General features: G+C 31.9%; 1 protein-coding gene across 1 annotated transcript in view; it reads left to right on the top strand.

Annotated features, from left to right (window-relative positions):
* LOC145331742 (uncharacterized) overlaps positions 1-22,306 on the top strand; it is a 109,075-nt gene that overhangs the window by 19,561 nt on the left and 67,208 nt on the right. The window contains exons 33-54 of the mRNA XM_080176577.1: positions 289-386; positions 1,041-1,076; positions 1,452-1,513; positions 2,380-2,477; positions 3,280-3,412; positions 4,328-4,479; positions 5,028-5,270; positions 5,670-6,372; positions 6,814-8,041; positions 9,411-9,636; positions 10,233-10,382; positions 12,253-12,430; positions 12,775-12,862; positions 13,161-13,289; positions 15,453-15,550; positions 15,859-15,934; positions 16,540-16,638; positions 17,120-17,222; positions 18,246-18,328; positions 19,800-19,915; positions 20,293-20,554; positions 21,171-21,287. Coding sequence (XP_080032703.1) covers positions 289-386; positions 1,041-1,076; positions 1,452-1,513; positions 2,380-2,477; positions 3,280-3,412; positions 4,328-4,479; positions 5,028-5,270; positions 5,670-6,372; positions 6,814-8,041; positions 9,411-9,636; positions 10,233-10,382; positions 12,253-12,430; positions 12,775-12,862; positions 13,161-13,289; positions 15,453-15,550; positions 15,859-15,934; positions 16,540-16,638; positions 17,120-17,222; positions 18,246-18,328; positions 19,800-19,915; positions 20,293-20,554; positions 21,171-21,287 — 4,478 coding nt within the window. The remainder of the gene's footprint in view (positions 1-288; positions 387-1,040; positions 1,077-1,451; positions 1,514-2,379; positions 2,478-3,279; positions 3,413-4,327; positions 4,480-5,027; positions 5,271-5,669; positions 6,373-6,813; positions 8,042-9,410; positions 9,637-10,232; positions 10,383-12,252; positions 12,431-12,774; positions 12,863-13,160; positions 13,290-15,452; positions 15,551-15,858; positions 15,935-16,539; positions 16,639-17,119; positions 17,223-18,245; positions 18,329-19,799; positions 19,916-20,292; positions 20,555-21,170; positions 21,288-22,306) is intronic.

Genomic DNA, 22,306 nt, shown 5'->3' with positions numbered 1-22,306 from the left:
CAACGGTAATGCCTGCCGTCCAAAAGGAGTGAGAACTAAACTAGAAAATTTCATTTATAATTAAATTATCATCTCATTAAGTAGTATAACATCCCAAAAATACTATGCTTTTGAAATATTGTCATACACCTCAAAAGATTTAAGGGGTGTTAACCCACTTCAAACTTTTACCCCTTCAAAATAAAATAAAAATAGCCTACATTCTATTAAACCTCATTTTGACTTTCCCAACTCCCCCTCCCACCAAATAGCTTGAACGTCCTTGTATATTGTGATTGAATATTTCAGGTTTGGACAAAACTGAGAGCACTGCAATGAAACGGTGGGATCATGCCCCTTTCTTCCCACAATGGACTGACGCTTTCACCGTTCCTTTCTATATCAGGAAACCATTATATTAATTGAATTAGATTCAACATAATCCGGGTAGGGAGGGAACATTGGACTGTAAACTACACTGGTACCCAATGTTTTATAACTACGATATCCTATTCCTTGGCTTAAAAATTTGATTATTAATGAATTTTGATTGGTTGATTCTAAATTTGCCCATCTTTCCAACCAAGAATTTCAATCTATAAAAGGGGTAATTTTGTTGATCATACTTGTGCATCTACATCAATGTATCGTTTATGGTCTTATTTCTCAAGTTCAACAGCAAAAAGTTGCACAAATTGTTTTATAAGTCAAACTCTATCTCTTCAAACAATATTTTTTACCTGTCCAGAGACCACCTAGTGGCCTACTGAGTTTGTGGCCAAATTCAAATAAAATAAATATAGTGAAACTACATCCCAAAAGGAAACTTTTTGCCAAATAACCTATCCTCTCACTGAAAAGACTACCAAAAGTGTCAGAAGTCCCCCCCCCCCCCCTCCCCCTATTGTTTTTATCAATGCAAGATAAGACGTTTCACAATTTTACATTTATTTAACAAATAAAGGAGTGAGAACAGTGAAGCAAACAAAGTAAAATGATTTTATCTATGAATTTTGAATTTTTTATATTAAGTAAACCGATTATAATGATTATGCAATAGGGATGATTATTCTGAATTTAATAGCAAAACTCAAGCGGTAAGTTATTTTCATATCTTAGATTTTGTTGTAAGAAAGTATTTTCTAAAGCCACCTTCCCCTTAATTAAAAAAACAACAACAGACAATATTAACCCCTGCTGGGGCACTATCCGTACGGGGTTATTCCTTGGCTGTCCCCAAAGTTTTATAATAACGTCCTCATATTTGTGGCCTAACAACTTAGGGAACTTTTATTGAATTTAGATTTTTTTGGGTTCATAAAGTTAAGTGTCCAAACGTTTCAAATACTTAGTTTAATCAACAGTAGGGGATTTTTTTGCATAATCAATGGGGATTTATAAGAGTTTATCGGCCATTGTCTTATCCCTTTAGATTCCTGGTTTTATATGTTGATGAAATATTTGTTATTTAGGAATATGTATCTAAATATGGAAAAGAAGCACCACCCACTCTTTATGATGTTTATGAATTCAAGTAAACTAATTTTTTTCTTTGTAATATTTTATTTTCATGTGCGTATCCGCTATGTGATGTTAATAAAGTATATAAACATATCCTTATACTAAAGTAACAGGATGTCTGTGTGTTTGTGTGTCTGTACCGAAGGATCTCGCTAACCGCTGAACCGATCGGGTTCTCCTTAACAGGGTAGCTTCTCATAGGTCCCAGAAAGGTTTATAACTATTTTGGGGGAGGGTACCACCACCCTCCCAAGAGAAATCACAATAAAATCGAGAGAAAAAAAATTTTATATTTCCGCCGCATAGTGTCGCTAGCGTAGTCGCGCTGCGTAGAGACATGAATTTAACAGCTGATAACATAGACAAATTATTTCTCAAATTAGATATTTAAAATAAAATAAAAACATTTAAATGCCACTAGAGGCCTCTAGGGGCGTAGCCGCTAGTAAAGTATATAAACAAGTAAAGTATATAAAAGTAAATATACCTAATTATCTTTGGTTAGTCATAAAAATGCTGTGACAAAAATTAATATGCACAGCATTGGTATCAAGATTTGATTAGAATTCTAGTTGCATTCTAGAATTAAGTATCGTTTTCAAGTTGCAATATAATTAACGCAACCTTATCTTAATCTGGGATACCTACTATGCTCAATATCGGTGAGGTTGAAATAGTCTTCGAGTTTTATTAAATCAAATCTGCTTTAATGTAAGCTAATATCTGCCCGAAAAAAAAGAAAATGTCCACAAAAAGATAGTAAAAAATTGAGCAAAACAATGATATAACTGTTTCTTAAAATTTTTAGATTTCTGCAATTTCCATAACTTGAATTACGAGTTGACAACAAAATTACCCCTCCCCCTTTTTAAACTTTAGGTACATGGGGGTACAAAATGCTGAGGAATATTGTGCAGCTGATGTTGCAACTTGTGTAACTAAAGGAGAATACTCTAGCACTACCAACATGGTGTCAGGTAATTTTCATCAAGATTAAATGATGAGCTCTCGCTCTATCATATATTACAATGAGATGTAAATATTTATTAATGCTAACTTTTGTTTTAATAATTAACTTATGGATATTTTTTTAGAATATAATACTAGATGCCTCTAGAGAAAAATAAAGAAGGGGGGGGGGGGGGTCGAACATTTACTTTTACAATTTTAGTTTTGTGGTTATTTCATTTAAGGAAGAATTCTCTTGGGAGGTTTGAAGTAACTTTTCCTAAAATAGTTATAAACCTTTCCATGTCCTTTAAGAAGCCTTCGCTACAGAGAGAAAGACATCTTATAACTATATGAGATCCACGTTCCATGAATAATTCAACATAAGATGTCAGACCCACATTTCTGACCGTAACACTTCTTATTACCCATCAGTTCAAAACACTGCACAATAAGTAAAACCTAATGTTCAATAATACTAAACTAGTAGTAAACTAACAGATCTAAAGTATAGATGTATATACAGATGACTACCTCCCCCCTTTTCCAATGGCCTTTTTCGTCTGCTAGCGAATTGTTTTCTGCTACTTGGCTGTGTTAAAATTCCCGTTACCATTGGTTGAATGATTTTCAAAGACCCAATTGAGAGTCGGCACAGGATCATTGTAATAGGGAAATGCAGTTATTTGACCCTTTTACTCTTATAGTAAACTCACAAAGGTTTAATTTATGTTTTGAAAATTTGAAAAATGTTTTTTTGCAGGCACACTAATATAAAACACACAAAAAAGGAGATGTGATTCTCGGTTATTTAGCATATGTTTGATTTAGGTCCTGACGGAGAGCTAGGAGCAGGCCCTGAGAAGACTGAGTATGATTACACTGAGTTTACACTGTGTTTCCCTACCATCAAGTTTCCGGGATCCTATGCGTTCTCTATCAAATTCTGGAATGGCATTTCTGAGTAAGTAGAAAACAAAGACAATTATGCAGTGATCTAAAGGGATAAGACAAAAGCCGATAAATTGATGGACATCCCCAACGAAGATACACAAATCTACCCCTTCTGTAGATTACAACTAGTAATTGTATAGTTTGGACAGTCAATTTTTAATGAACCAACCATTTAAAATTCCGTAAAATTCTCCAAAGTTGTTATAACTTATAAGAAAACCTTATAATAAAACTTTAGTGACTAGTGTATTAAACTTTCCATTATTCACTTTCCATACATCAAGTTGCTAGGATCACGTATCCCAACAATCCTGAAAAAGTTTTACAAAATTATTATATCCATAAGTTGTGCAGTTACTTAAAAAGAGTAGAAAATTGTTTAGGAAGATTTTTAAAAATGTAATGCAAATAAACATAGGGCGTATAGAGGTACCAAAGTTTCAAATCTAATGTAAAAGAAAATACTCTTTATTATAAATAGAAAATAAAAATACTAAATATTCACAACTACGTCAAATGAGGAACGGAAATCTTTTATTTAGAATTTATCCACCCACCATTTATGTTAAAAAAATTTCAAAATATAATCGATTACTTTACCAAAATACGTTTATCTTTTGTATCTGCTACGCAATAAATTTTTAAAAAGTACTTAAGTGTACCTATTTAAATTAATTTATGATAAAGATTAAAATTAAACCTAAGACTTAAATTATATTATAATTTCAATTTTATTAAGTGGAAAATAATATTTAGTAATAAATCAATTAACATTTGATTTTTTAAATCTAGAAAATGTCAATCATTAAATTCTTTTTAATTGCAATTTTCGAGTATCATTGTTATGATTATTTCATGATAATTTACAGTTCTTTTTTTATTAAAATATTGATGAAATTTTTAACACAATTTTCTTACTTTTCAGCATTCGTTATTCATCTGAATGGGATTTGAATACCCCTGTTGACTATCCGGAGGCCATTGAGCTGTTATTACCTGGAGGACCAGGGTATGAGCATCCAACTGGAAAGTTGGATGATTACTGCCTCCAGTATGCGAATGGAGAAAGCATTTTGAGTAAGTTGTATTTCAGTGTTTGTTGACTTGATTGCTAGATCAAATCATATGGATTTTAATATTTTTTTATTCTTTATTTTGGGTTTTAAGGCTATCTATCCTAAAAGTCTTTTTTGTTTGTCGTTTGTCTGTAAAGCTCTTTAAACATAATTTTCATAACCTGGTCACCAAATGTGGTAGCTGTAAAAGTAAAGAATAAAAGCTGTGGGGAGAGAAAATAAAAAAAGTCCCTTTTAATAATTTTTTTCTATTTTCACTGTCTTTTTTTAAAATAAGGCTTTTCTCTATTTAGTTTTGTTCATCCATCCCTTAAAGTTAATTTATGCATTCTAATTATGACGATCTTTAATTTTTTTAATACCTAATGATTATTATTACTTGAATTTTCAATATGTATGCTTATCCTATATTAAGCATTTTGTGTGTAAGTAATTTTGGGAAATATCATAAAATTCTTCATTATATTTAGTATTAAATGCGATGGTTAAACTTCGCTTTTATGGATATTGTCATGATTTATCCTTGTTTATACATTTCTATATGTTTAGACGAATTGGGGGAGGAGACCTGTTACTCAGGAAATGGAATTATAGTCAACGAAACCTCTCCACAGAAATGGACTCTCAACTGGGTAGAAATCTATGAACAGATGGAGAAGCCTTTTGAGGGAAAGCTGAAGTATGTGCTGCCACTGGAGGCTCCAGATGACATTGTTGACCTTGATTTTGCCAATCCAAAGTTCTTTATGCCTGCCCAATCACATCCAGTCTTTGAGTTGACTATTTTCAAAGGTAAGAATGTCTTGATTTTAAAATCTAATGAACAAAGGATGTCATTGTCCAAATCTGTTTCAATGATTAAATGTTTAATGTTATAAATAGCTTACAAATAGAAAATTATGTTAGTTAACTTATTATTTTTCACAGAAAAACACACACTGATTTAATAAATAAACATCACCATTGATTTCAGTAGAACTCCTCTTTGATTAAAATATGTGTGTCAGTTCATATAGATGACCTCCTATCCTTCACTCAAAGATATTTTATAATATGGCTTCTACAAAGATTCTTTATAAATGCTTGACATATTATAGCATAATACTTTTTTGTAGGTATGTCTCACTCTTTTATTTTTTTGCCTTCGGTAATAAATCTGATTGTTCAACTAGATATTTTTCTATATTTCAGGGACTCCACGAAGAATTGCCTACAGATTCAATAACACAGATTCTGAAGGTTACAACCCTGAAGACTGTTACATTGACTGGCCCCTGGATAACCTGATGGCTCCCTGTATTCACAAAACCTGTCCAAATCAAGATGAAGCCTATGCTATATTTGAACCTAAGCTAAACTGGGACATTATGAATTGTCCTAATATAACAGAAGGTGTTTATAAGGTAAATCTTGGAGCTTGGAATCCTCTAGATGAATGGATGTGGCTTGATAAAGAATATACCGTAGAGGTTCTTGAGCGTATTGGTCCTATTTTCATTGATGACTTCAATGTTATCAATGATTTTAATGAGACTAAGGAGTTTAATATTCGCCTCTCCAAAATGGGTCGTAAAACTTGCCTACAAATCGATTGGGGAGATGGTTCACGGTTGCAGTTCTATGGCAATGCTCTCACTTGCAAACAAAGATATCAATATCTAACGGAAGACGATGTTAGATATGTGGACTATGTAGCAAAGGAGTTCTTTGAAGAGCATGTTTTCCAAACACGTGGCCTGTATACTATGACTGTTACTGGTTTTGATGAGAGAAGTTATGCTGATACAACATTGGATTTGACTATCTTTAAGATGCCGTGTAAAGTGCCCATGGTTTGGTTGCCGGTAAATGAAACGTCTTATGCAAGGCCTGAGAGGATTCCTGTTGTTTTTAGGTTAAATATTTGAATATTTATTTTTTTGGGCAATTTACGTGGAAAATTACATGTTTCAATCTCATCTTAAAGCAAGATATTAAGATATGGTATTAAGGTAAAGATTAGGGTAAACCATCTATCTTACACTCTTTTACACTAACACAATTCTAAGCAAAAAAGTCATTCTAAGTTTTAATCATTAATGGCTTGATATATGCTTTTTAGGAAAGCTTCCTCTAGATGTTAAAGTTTATTATCGTATTAAAAGAAGTGGTTTAAGTAAAAGTTTATCGCAGAAAAATCCCTCTTAAAATAAATAAAATTCTAGGGGCTAACTCACAAATTATTACCTATATTACTAGATATTTTGAAGAGATGTATGGTTGTCTTGTAAATAAACTCTTTAACTACCTACATTCTAATATAATCAATGCTTTTAATTCTATTGATAATGTTTAGGTCTAGAAACTATCAAGTTGCCTCCATGTCTATCCTAGAGTGTAACAAGACCGTTCTACCCTTATTGGAATGGTCCATCTTCAAAACTGAACTGATAGAAGATGCTACTGCCCCTGGTGGAATATTAGAAAAACTAAATGAGGTTCAAATTAATGAAAGTATTCCTACCTATAGATCTGCGCTAATTGATATTCCTCCTAATACCCTAGATTATGGATTATATAAGATGTTCTTCAAACTTGAAATAGATACTGGTGTACCAGAATTGCCCTTATACAAGAAAGCCTTTACATACTTTAATCTTACCCGCAGTCCCCTTATACCTGGATTTATCAAGGGCAGTGTGTCTAAGGTTACACGTGGCTGGGGACAGGGTGTTAATCTTAATGGCAAAGAATTCTCTACAGATCCTGACTTCCCTGAAGATAAGAACTTCAACTATACCTGGTTCTGTAGACGCGTGGATCCAGACCCAGAAGAATGGGTCAATACCTTCGAGGCTGATAGTAATTATGATGGTGCTCTTGAAATATTTCCTGAATACAAACCCAACCTGGCACAGAGAATTCCACGTCCAGGAGAACCTGCCATTTTGTTACCAGGTCCAGGATGCTTTGGATTTGGCCCAGGTGGAATATTACACAGTGCAGCAAAGTTGAATCTCAATACTTCTAGTTTTGTAACATATGCTCAAGTTTATGAAATTACTTTAATTGTCAGCAAAGATGTTAGAATTTCTCAAACAAATATTAAAGTTGATGTTGGTGTTATTCCTGCCCCTGTTGTTGAAATTGACTGTGCTAATGATGGCTTGTGCACACCAACGGTTGGAGGTATCTTTGTGAATCCAACAGCTAGGCTTGCCTTCAGAAGCGGCTGTGTTAAAGATTGTGAAGGTGGGGAGTTGACCTACAAATGGGACATCAAATTAGATCCCCTAAAATATCCTTTCCAGCTTGAGACAGTTACCTGTGATATGGATCTAACCACAACTACTGAAAAAGTTGAAACAACAACCTCTGACGACCGAACAACTACCCTGCCGCCGGTTGTTGACACTGTGCTGGCAACATTTATTGACAGTGAGACTAACAATACCTATACTGGAACTGTGACGTCAACTGGAAGCATTATTGTGACGTATGAGATAGAAGGTTCTGCACCCGCAACAAGTAGAAGAAGAAAGAGAGAAATCTATGAGGATAGACCATACTACACTGGACCCCAGGTTACAATTTTTTTAGTATAATCGATTTATATAAAGCTTTACTTACAAAACATGATACATCATTACCAGATCATTACAAAGATATTAAAATTTGTAAAATGCGGAGTTTTTTTGTTTTGTTTCACATAACAGCTACTTCATTAATAAATAAGGATGACAACATCCATAATTAGCCAAGCTCAAAAATTAAAAATAGACATCTAGGAAAAAATTATCTATAAAGTATGTCATATAAAAAACTTCAATAATAAAAATCACGAAATCTTTTAAAAATGTATATTGAATAATGGTCTTTTCAAGCATTAAGCAAATAAGAAAAACGTTAAAATATAAAATTCGATTTAGCACCCCAACCAATAGTAAGTCTTTGTAAAACTTGGTCAAAATATATAGAATGTTGACTTAATTAATCACTAAACAAGGATGACAACATCCATAAGTAGCGAAGCTCAAAACTATAAATAGACATCTGGAAAAAATTATCTATAGAATATGTCATAAAGAACTTCAATAATAAAAAACCACGAAACCTTTTAAATTATATATTTTATAATGGTCTTTTCAAGCATTAAGCTAATAAAAAAACGTTTAAATCTATTATTCGATTTAGCACCCCAACCAATAGTAAGTCTTTATTATACTTGGTCAAAATATGTAGAATGTTGACTTAATTAATCACTAAAAAATCCAACCGTTTATCTTGAACAGGAGTTGAGGAAATCACAAAAATTTGCAAATTAGGAAACGATCTAGCACCCCCAACCAATAAGGGTATCTTAAAACTTATTGGAAATATGTAGAGTGTAAACTTATTCAATCCCTGGAGATTTAAACTGTCTATCTTGTATAGGGATCGAAAAAATCATAAAACTTAAAAATCTAGGAATCGATCTAGCACCCTAACCAATAAAGGCATCTTAAAAAAACTTAGTGGAAATATATGTAATATGTGAATTTATTTAATTCCTGAAAATTTCAGCCGTTTATCTTGAACAGGAATCGAGAAAATTACAAAAACGTAATAATCTAGGAATCGATCTAGCACCTCAATTAACAGACAGACGGACAAAACAATGTATAGATTAGATGAACATATGTCATAGGAGTTTTAACTTAAAATTTCAGCTGTCTATCTTTAATAGGAGCCGAGAAAATCACGTTTCCCCCATAGCGTTACGGACAGACAAAGTGAATTATAGAATAGCTTCGCTACTAAAAAGCTATTTTATTCTCCAATCCATTCTATATTGATAAATACTATCTCCACGCAGTTTCCTTATTTATTTCTATGATTGCGAAATTGACTTATTCTTTAAAACTATATTTTCTTAATAGGTTAACTTTTTGACATCATTGTTTCTTTTTAAAGGTTCTGATTCCTGACCACTTACCAACTGGGTGTGACACAGTATTTAAAACTGGCCTCAGTGCTAGTGAATTCTCTGTCACAACAGACTATTTCAAGCTTAACCCCATGGTCAAAGAATTTGATCTATCACTGAACATCACAAGATGTGTTACAAATGGTCGGAAGAAGGCGTGCAGTAGTGGTATTTCAACCATGACCATCTTCGTTAATGATCCACCTTACAAAGGTATTGATAAGATTCTTTCCAGTATGTCTTCAAAACCGATTGATATCCGATGGATTAGAACTGGTTCTCAGCCATGCTCAAAAATCATGTATCTAATCATATTTTAGTAATTTAAAAAAAAAAATAAAAATCATAAAATTAATTCCAGTTTTGTTGGTCTGGGCTTTCGTCCACTCGGGGCTGATAAAACTGGAACTAATCTTATAATTTTTAGTTTTACTATCCGCGGAAAGCTGCCCGTCAATTATAAAATGATTGATAATCCAATTACTATGATTTCCTTTTTTTTCATTAATCAGAGATCTTTATTCAGCCTTAAAAAAAGTAATATGTCGTCCTTTTTCAATATACCTAAGTTAAGAATTTATTTTGTAAATTCTGGGGAAATAGTTATTTTTTTCCTATGCCTAAACCCTACTAGGTCCAAACCCTGTAACCAATATAATCTAACCTTAACTAAAGTGATAAACAAAAAAACGAAATTCAACACACTTTCCTTCATTTTCAGTTTATTTCAACATTAAGGGGCAGAAAGGGGGATAAGTGCCAAACAAGTTTCTTTGTGTGAAAGCGCCCATACTTTTATTATATTTCAGGTTCCTGCAGTGTTGAGAATAAGGGAGTAACAGAAACAGATGATCCTATAACGCCTGGCATAAATACTGCCCTACTGGACGTTTACTATATCAGCTGTCAAGGATGGATGGATCCAAATAGGCACAATATCATCAAATATGTTTTTAAAAGTAAGCAATTTATTTATTGTAAATTAAGTGCAGCTACTTTATAACAAAAAATTAACCAAGCTGACAAAAAGACAAAAATTTATGAAGAACATTATTGTTGAATGGAGTTTTTAAGATATAAAGAATTAATTTTATAACTCACGTTTTTGAATGAGGTATTCCTGTCCAGTTTTTTGTTTAGGAATGAATATTTCTTACCCGAGGGAATAAATGATGGACCGATAGGTCATAATTTATTCATGAGGGTAAGAAATATTCATTCTCAAACAAAAAACTGGACAGGAATATCATTCTCATTTAAACAAAAAACTCATTTTTTATGCTAAAATGTGGTTTAATTTTGGTTTTTAATTTTCATTTATTTCCCGGCTATGATCATTTATATCCCTGATATAAAGTTTCTTTTAGTAATTAATAAAAATTCTAAAATCTTCCCAAAAAAATAAAAAATCTTCTAAAAATGACTACCTCCGGGAAATAAATGAGTTATTTAAGCAAACAAAATTTAGCATAAATGGATATTTAAATCCCAATGTATTAAATGATCGAGCGTTAGCTCATCATTTAATACCGAGGGATTTAAATATCCATTTATGCTAAATTTTGTTTGCTTAAATAACATTCTATTGCAACAAAAAGGTGATGTTAGCAAATAATTTCTTGAATAAAATCATAAAACGTTTTTTCATTTAATTTTCATTTTTTTCACTGTTGTGTTTTTATTTGACATTAAAAATAAAAATCATAAAAAATCTTCCAAATCAAAGAGAAAAAATCTTTGAATTATTGGTCAATTTAAGTTCAACGATTTTTATTGTAAAAAGTTAATTTTTTAAAAATATTTTGGGAAAAAAATCTTCTAACAAAAAAAAATTATCATAATCCAAGATGGCGTCAATACATGTAAAATAATATTTTCAAAACAATAAATTAAAACTTGAATATCTTTTTTCACAGATTGAATTTCAAAAATCGGTCTGACAGTTTTTCCAAAGTCAGTATGATCTATCGAATGCAAAAGGTTTGAAACTGGTAGAACATTTCTTTATACTAAAACATATTTTTTCTCCCATTTTTTCCCACACTTCCAAAAAATGAAATTCAATGAAAATTAAATGGTTCTCACGTTAAAAAAATTTTCTCATGGGTCCAAAAAATGAATTTAAATGAAAATCATATGTACCATTTAAATCAAAATAAATGGTTCCCACATTCTAAAAATTTCCCCACGCTTGACATTCTTGAAAAATGCTAAATAAATGGACATTTAAACAAACCAAAGATCGCGTTTTTTGCATTGGAATGAATATTTACATCCACTATTTAAGGGGTTGTTTATATGGGAATGGACATTTTAAAAATAATAATTGTTTCTTTTATTTAATTTATTATTGTACATTCAAACAATGAATTTAGGGTGCATTTATTGAGAAAAAAAAGCAATATTTTTGTAATTAAACGAGTTTTGTTGATTGTGTAAACTTTCAAGTCGATAGGTTTACATAAACTAATGAAAGAAGATTTTTTAGTAGGTAAATATGTCATGGGGGGGGGGGAGGGGGGACAATCGGCTGTAAATTATAATTGTACCCAAAGTTTTATTAGTATATTCTCTGATTAACTATTCATATATTCAACAAAGCATTCATTCCCATTATTAGTGAGAATTTTCACTCAAAGGTCGTGCTAACAGTGTTTATTGTTTAAAATAATTGGGTTAATTTGATCCATTGGATTTACATAAAACTAATAAAAAGGATAATGCTACTAACCATATTTGAGTTTTAAATTTTGATTTCAAAGCTCTAACAGAATATCTTTGACCAAAATTTGATTTTAAATTGTAAAGGGTCGTTTTTGTTTTATTTAGCCATCCAGGAGACTACCAAAGGTAATGAGACGACCATGTTGTACGCTGGTCCTCTTGATAACTCCAAGGCTGTTCTTGGTGTCGGCAAGTTCCATCTGTTTGCTGAGATACATGAGTCAGCTGGTGCTTACACAGTGGCGGATATTGATACCAGCTTCATTGTACAAATGCCCACCAGGTAAGTAAAACAAGTTTTATTTACAATATTAGTACCATAGGTAGACAGGTGACAAGTGGCTGTTCATTACACTAGTCCCCAAAGTTTTATAATAAGGTTTTCTTATTCGTTTGCGTAGTAACTTTGGGGATTTTAGTGAATTTTGATTGGTTGGCTAATTAAGTGCTTAAACGTTTCAACCACTAAATTTAGTCTACAGAAGGACTAATTTTGTGTATGATCATTGGCACGTACATAAATTTATCAGCCTATGTAGTATCCCTGATTAGAACTCAAATGTTTGAGAAAGACCAACCGACTGACCGGTCACTAAAAGTACAAGCTCTGGTATCTATATTTTTCAGGGATCAATATGAATCTTACGACTTTGCAGCTGAATTAAAGAAGTTTAAAGATACAGGAGACACAACTAGAATGGCTATGATGCTTCAGGTTCATTTTTAAAATTTCCTAGTTGTAAATAAATAAATGATCTATTTCTGACCAAATATAGGTTTTACAAAGGAGTCAATAATAGCTATTAATCGCATCATATTATAGACAGCTTTGCGCGGATATTCAAATATATAAAGAATATTACAACTAGTTTTTAAAACAACTGGTGTTTTTTCATCAATTCAAAATAGTCATAAGTGTACATTTTTGTTTTTCACAAAAAATGAAATATATTTTTATTAAGATTCCATATCTTTTATTATGGAAAAATACTCTTCAATATTTAATTATCTAGGCGGAGGCAAGTATAAGAAAATCCGCGAACTGGTTCAGCTTGGAAAATTTGGGTGGAGACACTCCCAGAGATCTTATGTCTATACCTGCCGGAGAAAAATATGATTCTCTGCTCAGAGATTTAACTAATGTAAGTTTTTCATTCGTTTTCACTAGATAATGTTATTATGTTAGCTTTTTACCTAATAAAACACAAAAAACATAAAAATTATTGTTTCTTTGACACAAGAAACATAAAAAATAATATTTTTTCTCGTATTCATTCGAATCCGGTGGATAGGAACCGGTTCTCATCAATACGAAAAAAACTATGTTTAGCATCGTATTATATCCAGCTTTCTGATGAGAGTTCAAGTTCTAGTCCCCATGTGGCAACTCGAATTTCTCAGTTGAATATATTCACGCAACTTCCCCTGGTTGTGTAAGAAGGGGATTATTGAGAAAGTTTGGATACTTAATAGTCAATAGACTATAAAAGTTTTAAAGATTTTTAATCAATATAATAGATTTGAAATCTGCATAAAATTTTAAGGATTTTTTATAAAATTAGTTTTTTATATAATTCTTTATTTAAAGGCGCAAATACAAATTAAGTTAAATAATTTTGAGATCTGTGATTGGTGGATTGAAAACTATCTGCGCTCTGATTGGAGAAGCTTAAGTGACGTACATCATTCAACCAATTAGAGCGTAGGTAGTTTCCAATCCAGCTATCCTATTGGTCAAAATTTATTAACTTAAATCGTATTTGCGCCTTTAAATAAAGAATTATATAAAAAACGAATTTTATAAAAAAATCCTTAAAATTTTATGCAGATTTCAAATCTATTATATTGATTAAAAATCTTTAAAACTTTTATAGTCTAATAGTCAAGTACACAATATCAGTACTATCCTTATTCCAAGCTCCTCGGCGGAGAGCGTCATTCTTTACGATGACTTAATTTGGGACACCTGCCATACTTGGCGAGGGTGAGGTAATAATGAGTAGCTCTCATGAGATAGCGAGTCAAGTCATAATTTGCTTCAATGTGGAGCTTGATAGCCCTAGTGGCTATACAAAAGTGTCTCAACCTACTCCATGACTACTTAGGTCCAAACCCTAAGAAACTATGGCTAATCAATCAATCAATCAATCCAGCTTTCTACGAATATAAAAATGTACAATCATAAGATTAAAACCAGTTTTTTAGCCGGTGCCTTCGGGATCTCGGGGCTAAAAAAAATAGTTTTAATCTCATAATTGTACATTCTATATCCGCGAAAAGCCGTTTATAATAAGATGCGAGAAATAACTATTAAATGTTTGTGTTTTCTATATTCTATTTATGTGGAAGCAAAGGTGCTCTATTAATAGGATATGACTGTACAGTAGTAAACTACAGAGGGGAATTCTTAAAAAAAAAATTTTGTCCCACTAAAATATAAGTGAGGCAAAATTATCCCCTCTAAATATTTAGTAGGGTTGGGCCGGATATCCGGTGTGGCCGGATATCCGGCCATTTTCAATATCCGGCCGGATACCGGATATTGAAACTATCCGGCCGGATATCCGGCTATAACTTTTTTTATATTTTACACCAAAAATCTCTGCTTTTTAAAATTTTAAATGGCTCTAATTTTCTTATTATTGAAGCTAGAAGAACATTTTTTGAATATGTTTATCTTTATGTAAATTTTATATATGAAATCTCAAAAGTTTATTAATATTTTTTTTTGCTACTTTAATATCTGGTAATTTAGCCGGTTATCCGGCCGGATATCCGGTAATTTGGCCGGATAAACGGATATTTGCCGGATACCGGATATCCGGCATTTGAAATCAGCCGGATATCCGGTATCCGGTATCCGGCCAAAAAAGTATCCGGCCCAACCCTAATATTTAGTTTGCCTAACTGATTTTAGTGGGGCAAAAGTTTTTTTAAGAATTTATCTTAGGTTTCTTAAATTATAAGTGCTTTAATTTAAAAATTATGTAAATTTCAAAATTGTATGAATAAAAAACTTTCTAGAATTACTTTGCTTTTCATTTTGATTTTAAATGAGGTTGGTTTTTTATTCATTTGTCTTTTTTTAGCAACTTACTTATTCTATTATTTCATGTATACCTTAGGCTTTTTCATGCTTAACTAATAAAAATACTATTTAAAAATATTTTGTATTTTTATTTTTTTATAAGATTATTTATTCCAGTTTAAAGTGTATTTGATATTAGTGTAAATTCAAAATAACTTACAAAACAAAATGCTTAACAATTTAGATTGAACCACTAAAATAATTTTATTTTCTTAAGCAAAACACTGTATTGATCGGTAATGCAGCTGATACACTCAACTTCAACTCTATTGATGAGCTGGATCAAGGTGCTGGTACACTCTACACAATCACAAGGTTTGGCCTTTTTAACCTAAAATAAGATTCAAATATCAACAGCCATGTTGAATTGTAATATTCTTTACCTAGGCAATTAATATATAATATCTAATTATTCCTCTTATTGGCTGCTTGGAAAAACTATTCAAAGTCAAAACAGAATCTTGATTATATACTTCTAAGTCAGAGAAGTGGGCTATAGCTTATTTTTGGCTGCATCTAAATCTACATGATCGCCTTACCGTTAGGCCAACCAATTAATGAAATTATTATCACCATTTCTCTTTAGTTATAGGCATCATTAATTTTTATATCTTAAATTTTAGTCAACTTGTAAAAGGCGGAGATATTGCCAAAACTCTGGACATGAAGGGAAGAGAGAAAGCTGTAGAGCTTGTCGATGTAAGTAATTCAATCATAATTTAACTATTTAAAAGCCCCTTTGTTGTATTCTTTTTATTAAAGGGAAGCTTTTCTATAATCAGTGTCGGCTCGTCCGTAAGAAATGTTAGATCTTTTCGTTAATTTAGTCATGTTAAAATTGTCCTATCGATTTCAATCTTGGAGTGGTGATTCCTGTAGTATTTAGGTGCGATTTAGGCTTTTGTGGTTCATGCTACTATTTAGCAAAACTTTACACATAACAGGGATCTTTAGTGATAGATTAATTTACATCCCCAATGATGATAAACAAAATTACCTTTTCGTAGCTTAAAATTATTGGTTTAAAAAGTATGGAACCGTCAAAATTCTATAAAATTACCAAATTTTTTTTAGCCAACACATAAGATTAATTGGAATTAGAAATACAAATTTGGTTATTTACAGTCCAATGACCCCTTCCTCCATGAGTCAAATTCCATTCCAAGTGAAAATAAAAATATATTAAGTAATAAATTTTCACTAAGGAATTTCAATTTAATTTTAGAATATTTTTATACGTATAAATTGATATTTTTTACTGCCAAGAAAACCCACACAAAAATCTAAAAATAAGTTTTCCATAGAAAATGAATTCCGGCTTCAAGAAGTTGACAGTGACAGATCCAAATAAACTGAAGACATTTATTGAAGGTGTCACTGGTTCTATTGTAGCTATTCTTAACGTGAGTATTTACCAACAAACTTTAAAAATAAAAGTATCAAAGCATATTTCTTGAATAAAAGAAACAGAATACCTGTCTGTCTGTAGCTTATAATATCTCCCAAGATAAATCGAACTTGAAAAAAAGACTTACTATTTATATTTTTTCTTTCTTTTTAAAACTAAAATTAGAAGTGGATGCTTGATTTGTCACCCTCGGCCCTCATCCCTTAAGTGCCCCTAGAAGCCTCTAGCAGCTAGTTAAACCGAAAAGGATAATGTTGTCCACAAGGTGCACATTTATTATACAGATGTTAAAAGAACAGTGAAGCGTTGTATGATTTATAAAATATATGTGCAGGGTTTGGGTTTGTGCAGTGGTGATAGAAACTAAGCTATGAAATGAATAGACTGCTTAGATGCTTAGAGAATATATATTTAATATTAACATTGATGGAATAACTTAATATTATGGATGCTGCTTTACTTATACATTTTTTCAGAGCTTGAATCAAGTGCTGTACTCCAACGACCCTAAAGACTTGCCTCTGACAGATTTGGATGCTGCTTCTAGCCTCCCATATGATACGGATATTCCAGAAGGAGGTCAGATATATTACAACAAATACATTTTAAACCAACATTAGTAACAAAGCTACTAAATATAAAACTTTAAAATTGCTTAACCTGTTGTAAAATTGCATAAATTAAGGATGCTGTTATATTCCATACTTACATTTGTAGAACTTTATTAATAGAAATGCTTCGCTGAAAATAGTATACCTTGTTCTCGGAATCATTATTCCAAAAATCAGAAGAATAGAAATAATATTATAAAAAAATGTTGTCAAAAAAGTTCAGATTTAAACACGTTTTAAATGAACTTTCTGATAACGGGTATAGGGTTACAATGCTTTCTAACTTATGTAACTGTTACAGAAATCATTATCCAAAGTTTTAAATTGATATGGCAATTCTAGCATATCTAAATTAACGAAAAGAGCTAACCGTTACATTTAGTCCCTAATTATAGAAAAGCCATTAGAAGATTTGGACCAACATAATTTTAGTAATTTCCATTAATAACACGGATAATCATCATAATGTCATAACAATAAAATTTTGAATTTAAGATGTTTTTATTTTGTGCATTTTAGACGTTAGAAAAGCATATAATACAAATAATATTTATTAATATATAATGCTTGCTTAAACAGTAATGGTGTACTTTTTTCCAGGGAGCTAGAGGTCAATAGTGGCTATTTTTTACCATCCCAATATTTAATTTCGTCCGAAGGGAAAATTTGACACAAGAATTAATTGCAAGATTGGCTGTAATTTTAGTGTAGACTCTTTTTAAAAGTCCGTCCGTCCATCAATCGGTCCTTCCATAACGGTTAGCTCCTTTCGTTAATTTAGGCATGTTAGAATTGTCCTATCGATTCCAAACTTTGCATGATGAATACTATAACAGTCAGGTACATTTAGAAAGCATAGGAAATCTATAATTGTTACCAGAATATCCGTGCGTTCATTTAAATTATATTGTTTTTTTACTTTTTTGACAACAAGTGAAATAATTATCCTCTATGTTTATCTGATTTTTGTTTATATTTACTCTGATTTTAGATGATGCTGATATTCCAGATGATAAAAACATAGCCTTCGAAAGAAACACTATGCGTCTGACCAGGCTCAATGCTGTGGCACAGGTACAAATATAGACAAACTAGAGTTTGCTCGATATCACTATCTCCCTATTGGCTAGTTTTCTATATGCATATCTATTTCTCAATAAATCTATTTTCCTCACCCGGCATTACTATTTAAAGAAAGTAAATATTTAATAATTTAAATGATTTTAAAAAGATTTTTTAAATTATATTTTTTTCTTTACAATACCATCACCAAAGGGTTAATATGATTACTACAATTTTAGTTTAATATTTGAACACACAAAGTGTCGCCACAATCGAATTCTTTTAAAATAGAGTTTTCTTAAATTTATTATATTATAAATTTAAATTTTCTTTTTCATGATTAGAAATTAAATACTTCAATATAATGTAAATAGCAACATGAAATGAAAAAAATGAATTTATTTTTAATAGAGTAAAATAATGGGTCTTATCGTTCTGGCCAATGGGATTTTATTATGGATTATTGGAGCACTATAAGTTTTAAACATATATTTCTTGGAAGACTTGAGCTCATTTATAGACATTTATTTCCTATATAGATCTGACATGGATCTTGATGCAATACAGCAGGCCGTTTTGTACATGTTAAAAATTAGAAGATTTCATTAAATAAAAGTAATCGCAAATATACTTAGTAAATAATAGAAACACTATGCGTCTGACCAGACTCAATGCTGTGGCACAGGTACAAATATAGACAAATAATAGAAACACTATGTGTCTGACCAGGCTCAATGCTGTGGCACAGGTACAAATATAGACAGATAATAGAAACACTATGTGTCTGACCAGGCTCAATGCTGTGGCACAGGTACAAATATAGACAGATAATAGAAACACTATGAGTCTGACCAGGCTCAATGCTGTGGCACAGGTATAAATATTCACAGATAATAGAAACACTATGCGTCTGACCAGGCTCAATGCTGTTGCACAGGTACAAATATAGACAGATAATAGAAACACTATGAGTCTGACCAGGCTCAATGCTGTGGCACAGGTACAAATATAGACAAATAATAGAAACACTATGCGTCTGACCAGGCTCAATGCTGTGGCACAGGTACAAATATAGACAAATAATAGAAACACTATGCGTCTGACCAGGCTCAATGCTGTGGCACAGGTACAAATATTCACAGATAATTATTAATAATCTCTTTACTCAATGTTTATTGTAACAGTTTAACTCAAGGTTCGGGGGTTCGGGTAGGAGAGTATTTTTCCTTGAGCACTTTCTCCTGGAGGGTGGAGGTACTATCTCCTAAAATTGTTATAAGCCTTCTCTGAACATTTCAGAAGATTTACTGCAAAGGAGAACCATAACGATCCAGCGGTTAGTGAGATCTTCAGCTCTATAAGACTTACCTACATCCTGTTACTTGTATACAATTAAATATAATAGGAAATTACAGATTGTTTAGGTTCATTAGAATTTTGTTATTAAAGTTCTTACCTTTCTTTGACATAATATTATTCTTAGGTGAAAAGTATGGTTAACCTAGTGGACGAGATTGCCGTAACAACACTCAAGTCTCTGGTTGTTGGTGAAGTTATTGACACAGCGGCACCACTTGGATGTAAAATTAAGATGGCAAAGTAAGTCAAAGTTTATTATTCATCACTCTAACCATTGTACAGTTATACCGTACCATATCTATAAATTTTTATTACTTGATTGGAAAAGTATGTAATAATATTGGTCTATTAACACAAGGTTATCCTATTCTATACAGTAGTAGGTTGTGTGTGTGCCTTAAAAGATTTCGTAAGACAAGACGGATAGTTTTACTATTTTCAGGGTTGTTGTGTAATTGTTAAATGAATTATTTTTTTGGTTATAAGTCGGAGAATAGAGGAAACCCCTTCCTCCTCAAAAGAAATAGCATCTCAACAAAAGTACATTTAGAGATCTTTAATATAATAGATACCTTTTTAAATTTTCTCTGTGATATTTATGCTTATTTTTTTTCTAGGGTTGGAGGTCCGCACACAATCGGCAAAGACACGAATGGCGACGGTATCCCAGACGTACCACTAGTATACACATTCAAGGAGAGCCAGACACGCGTAGAGTTCCCGCTCAACTTCTGTCCCGGCGTAGAGTTTGGCTGGTGGGAGGGGGAGGGTCTCAACAGGACTCGCAAGACCCAGTGGCATGTTAATCCTGATCCTATCAACATGAAGTGTGAAGGATTTTGGGGCATTGCCATCAAAGAATGGGAGGTTATAAAACAGGTATGAGTATTACTAAGGTTCTAATTTTTGAAAGAATCAATACCTAGTGTATATAATATGACTTTAAAAGGCACAATTATATAAACTAAATATATTATTAGAAAATTGAAAATATTTTGAAGCAATTACAGATTAGATGAAGTTATTTTGATTTGTGTGCATTCATTAAAATACCTTCAAATCTTCATTTGTTATAGTGTACACAATTTTTGGAAAAATATTTTGAATATAATAATATCAAGGAATATTACATCATAAAATTAAAATATTATGTTCCTCTTCTATCATTTTAAGGCTCAAACTGGTTTCGTGTTTTAAAATATAATTCAAAGTGTACTAAAAAAAAACAATATACCTTTGGGATATTTTTTTCATTTGTATGTTTATTAGTTTAAACATATTAGGTTGGGTAATATTGGGTGCTTGGTAGCCTAGAAGGGTAAGGGCACAACTGGTATAGGCACTGGAGGGTTAGGAAAAATTAACCTTCTCCCCCTTATATTTTTGGGTTTCAGTGCTTTATAGGCACTTTGAGGTGAACTATCAATAAATCGTAAAAATTACCAAAACAGCTTTACTCTTTAATAAGTGGCGTAATTTTGACTTTTATGTTCAGACTTATCCCGAATCCGCCCAAAATTTGAACAGATTCACTATGACTGTGGATGTTGATATTTATGATCAGAATGATAATAAAGTTGAGATTGACAAGATGCCTGGAGATCCTATCAAAGTAAGTTGGTTTTTTTCCAGGGATCTAAAGGGATAAGACAATGGCCGATAAACTGATGTATATCCCTAATGACTTCATACAAAATTGCAGATTACAATTAGTGGTTGAAACTTTTAAACACTCAGCTTAATAAAGCAACCAATAAAAATTCACAAAAATCCCCAAAGTTGTTAAGCCAACGAATAAGAAAACGTATTAAAAAAACTTTGGGGACTAGTGTGAATTTTGATTTGTTGCTTTATTAAGCTGAGTGTTCAAACGTTTCAACCACTAATTGTAATCTACAGAAGGGGCAATTGTATGAAGTCATTGTATGAAGTCATCAGCGAAGCAATGAAACGGTAGGACAAACGGACATGAACACTTATATAGTGTCAGAACTGAATAATCAGAATATAAATGTATAAGGGTCGAAGCAAAATTGTAAGTAAATTTGTTGAAAAACTGCTTTATACAGGACATACTTACATATTTAGGACTTGATTATAGAGTTGCTTTGCTTATAACATTATACTTTGTTGTCCCAGGAATCAATATACAAAAAATCAGATCAATCGGATGATTAGATCACATAAAAATTTGTTGATAAAAAAGTAAAAAATTGGTACTACGTCAAACACTAGATACGTCAAACAGTAGATGCGACAAACGCTAGACAGACAAACAGTAGATGCGTCAAACGCTAGACAGACAAACAATAGATGCGCCAAACACTAGACTACGACAAACAGTAGAATTTTCAATTTCGTGACAAACAGTAGAATTTTTAAAGTGCGACAAACACTAGAAGCGACATACGCTAGAATTTATACTTTAAAAAAATATTCAAAGATTTTTTCGTTCATAAATACTAAATTTATATTACTATCAATGCAGGGATCTAAAGGGATAAGGTAATGGCCGAAAATGTACATCCCTTATAGTATAAAATTAGTGGTTAAAACGTTTGAACACTCAACTTATTAAACCAACCAATTAAATTCATTAAAGTGCCAAAAGTTGCTTAGCCAACGAATAAG

The sequence above is a fragment of the Acartia tonsa genome, chromosome 1 (genome assembly GCF_053477335.1).
Source record: "Acartia tonsa isolate MP-2025a chromosome 1, ASM5347733v1, whole genome shotgun sequence".
NCBI classification, from domain to species: domain Eukaryota; kingdom Metazoa; phylum Arthropoda; class Copepoda; order Calanoida; family Acartiidae; genus Acartia; species Acartia tonsa.
Note: the sequence above shows the minus strand (reverse complement) of the source record. Positions and strands in the feature narration are given on the sequence as shown.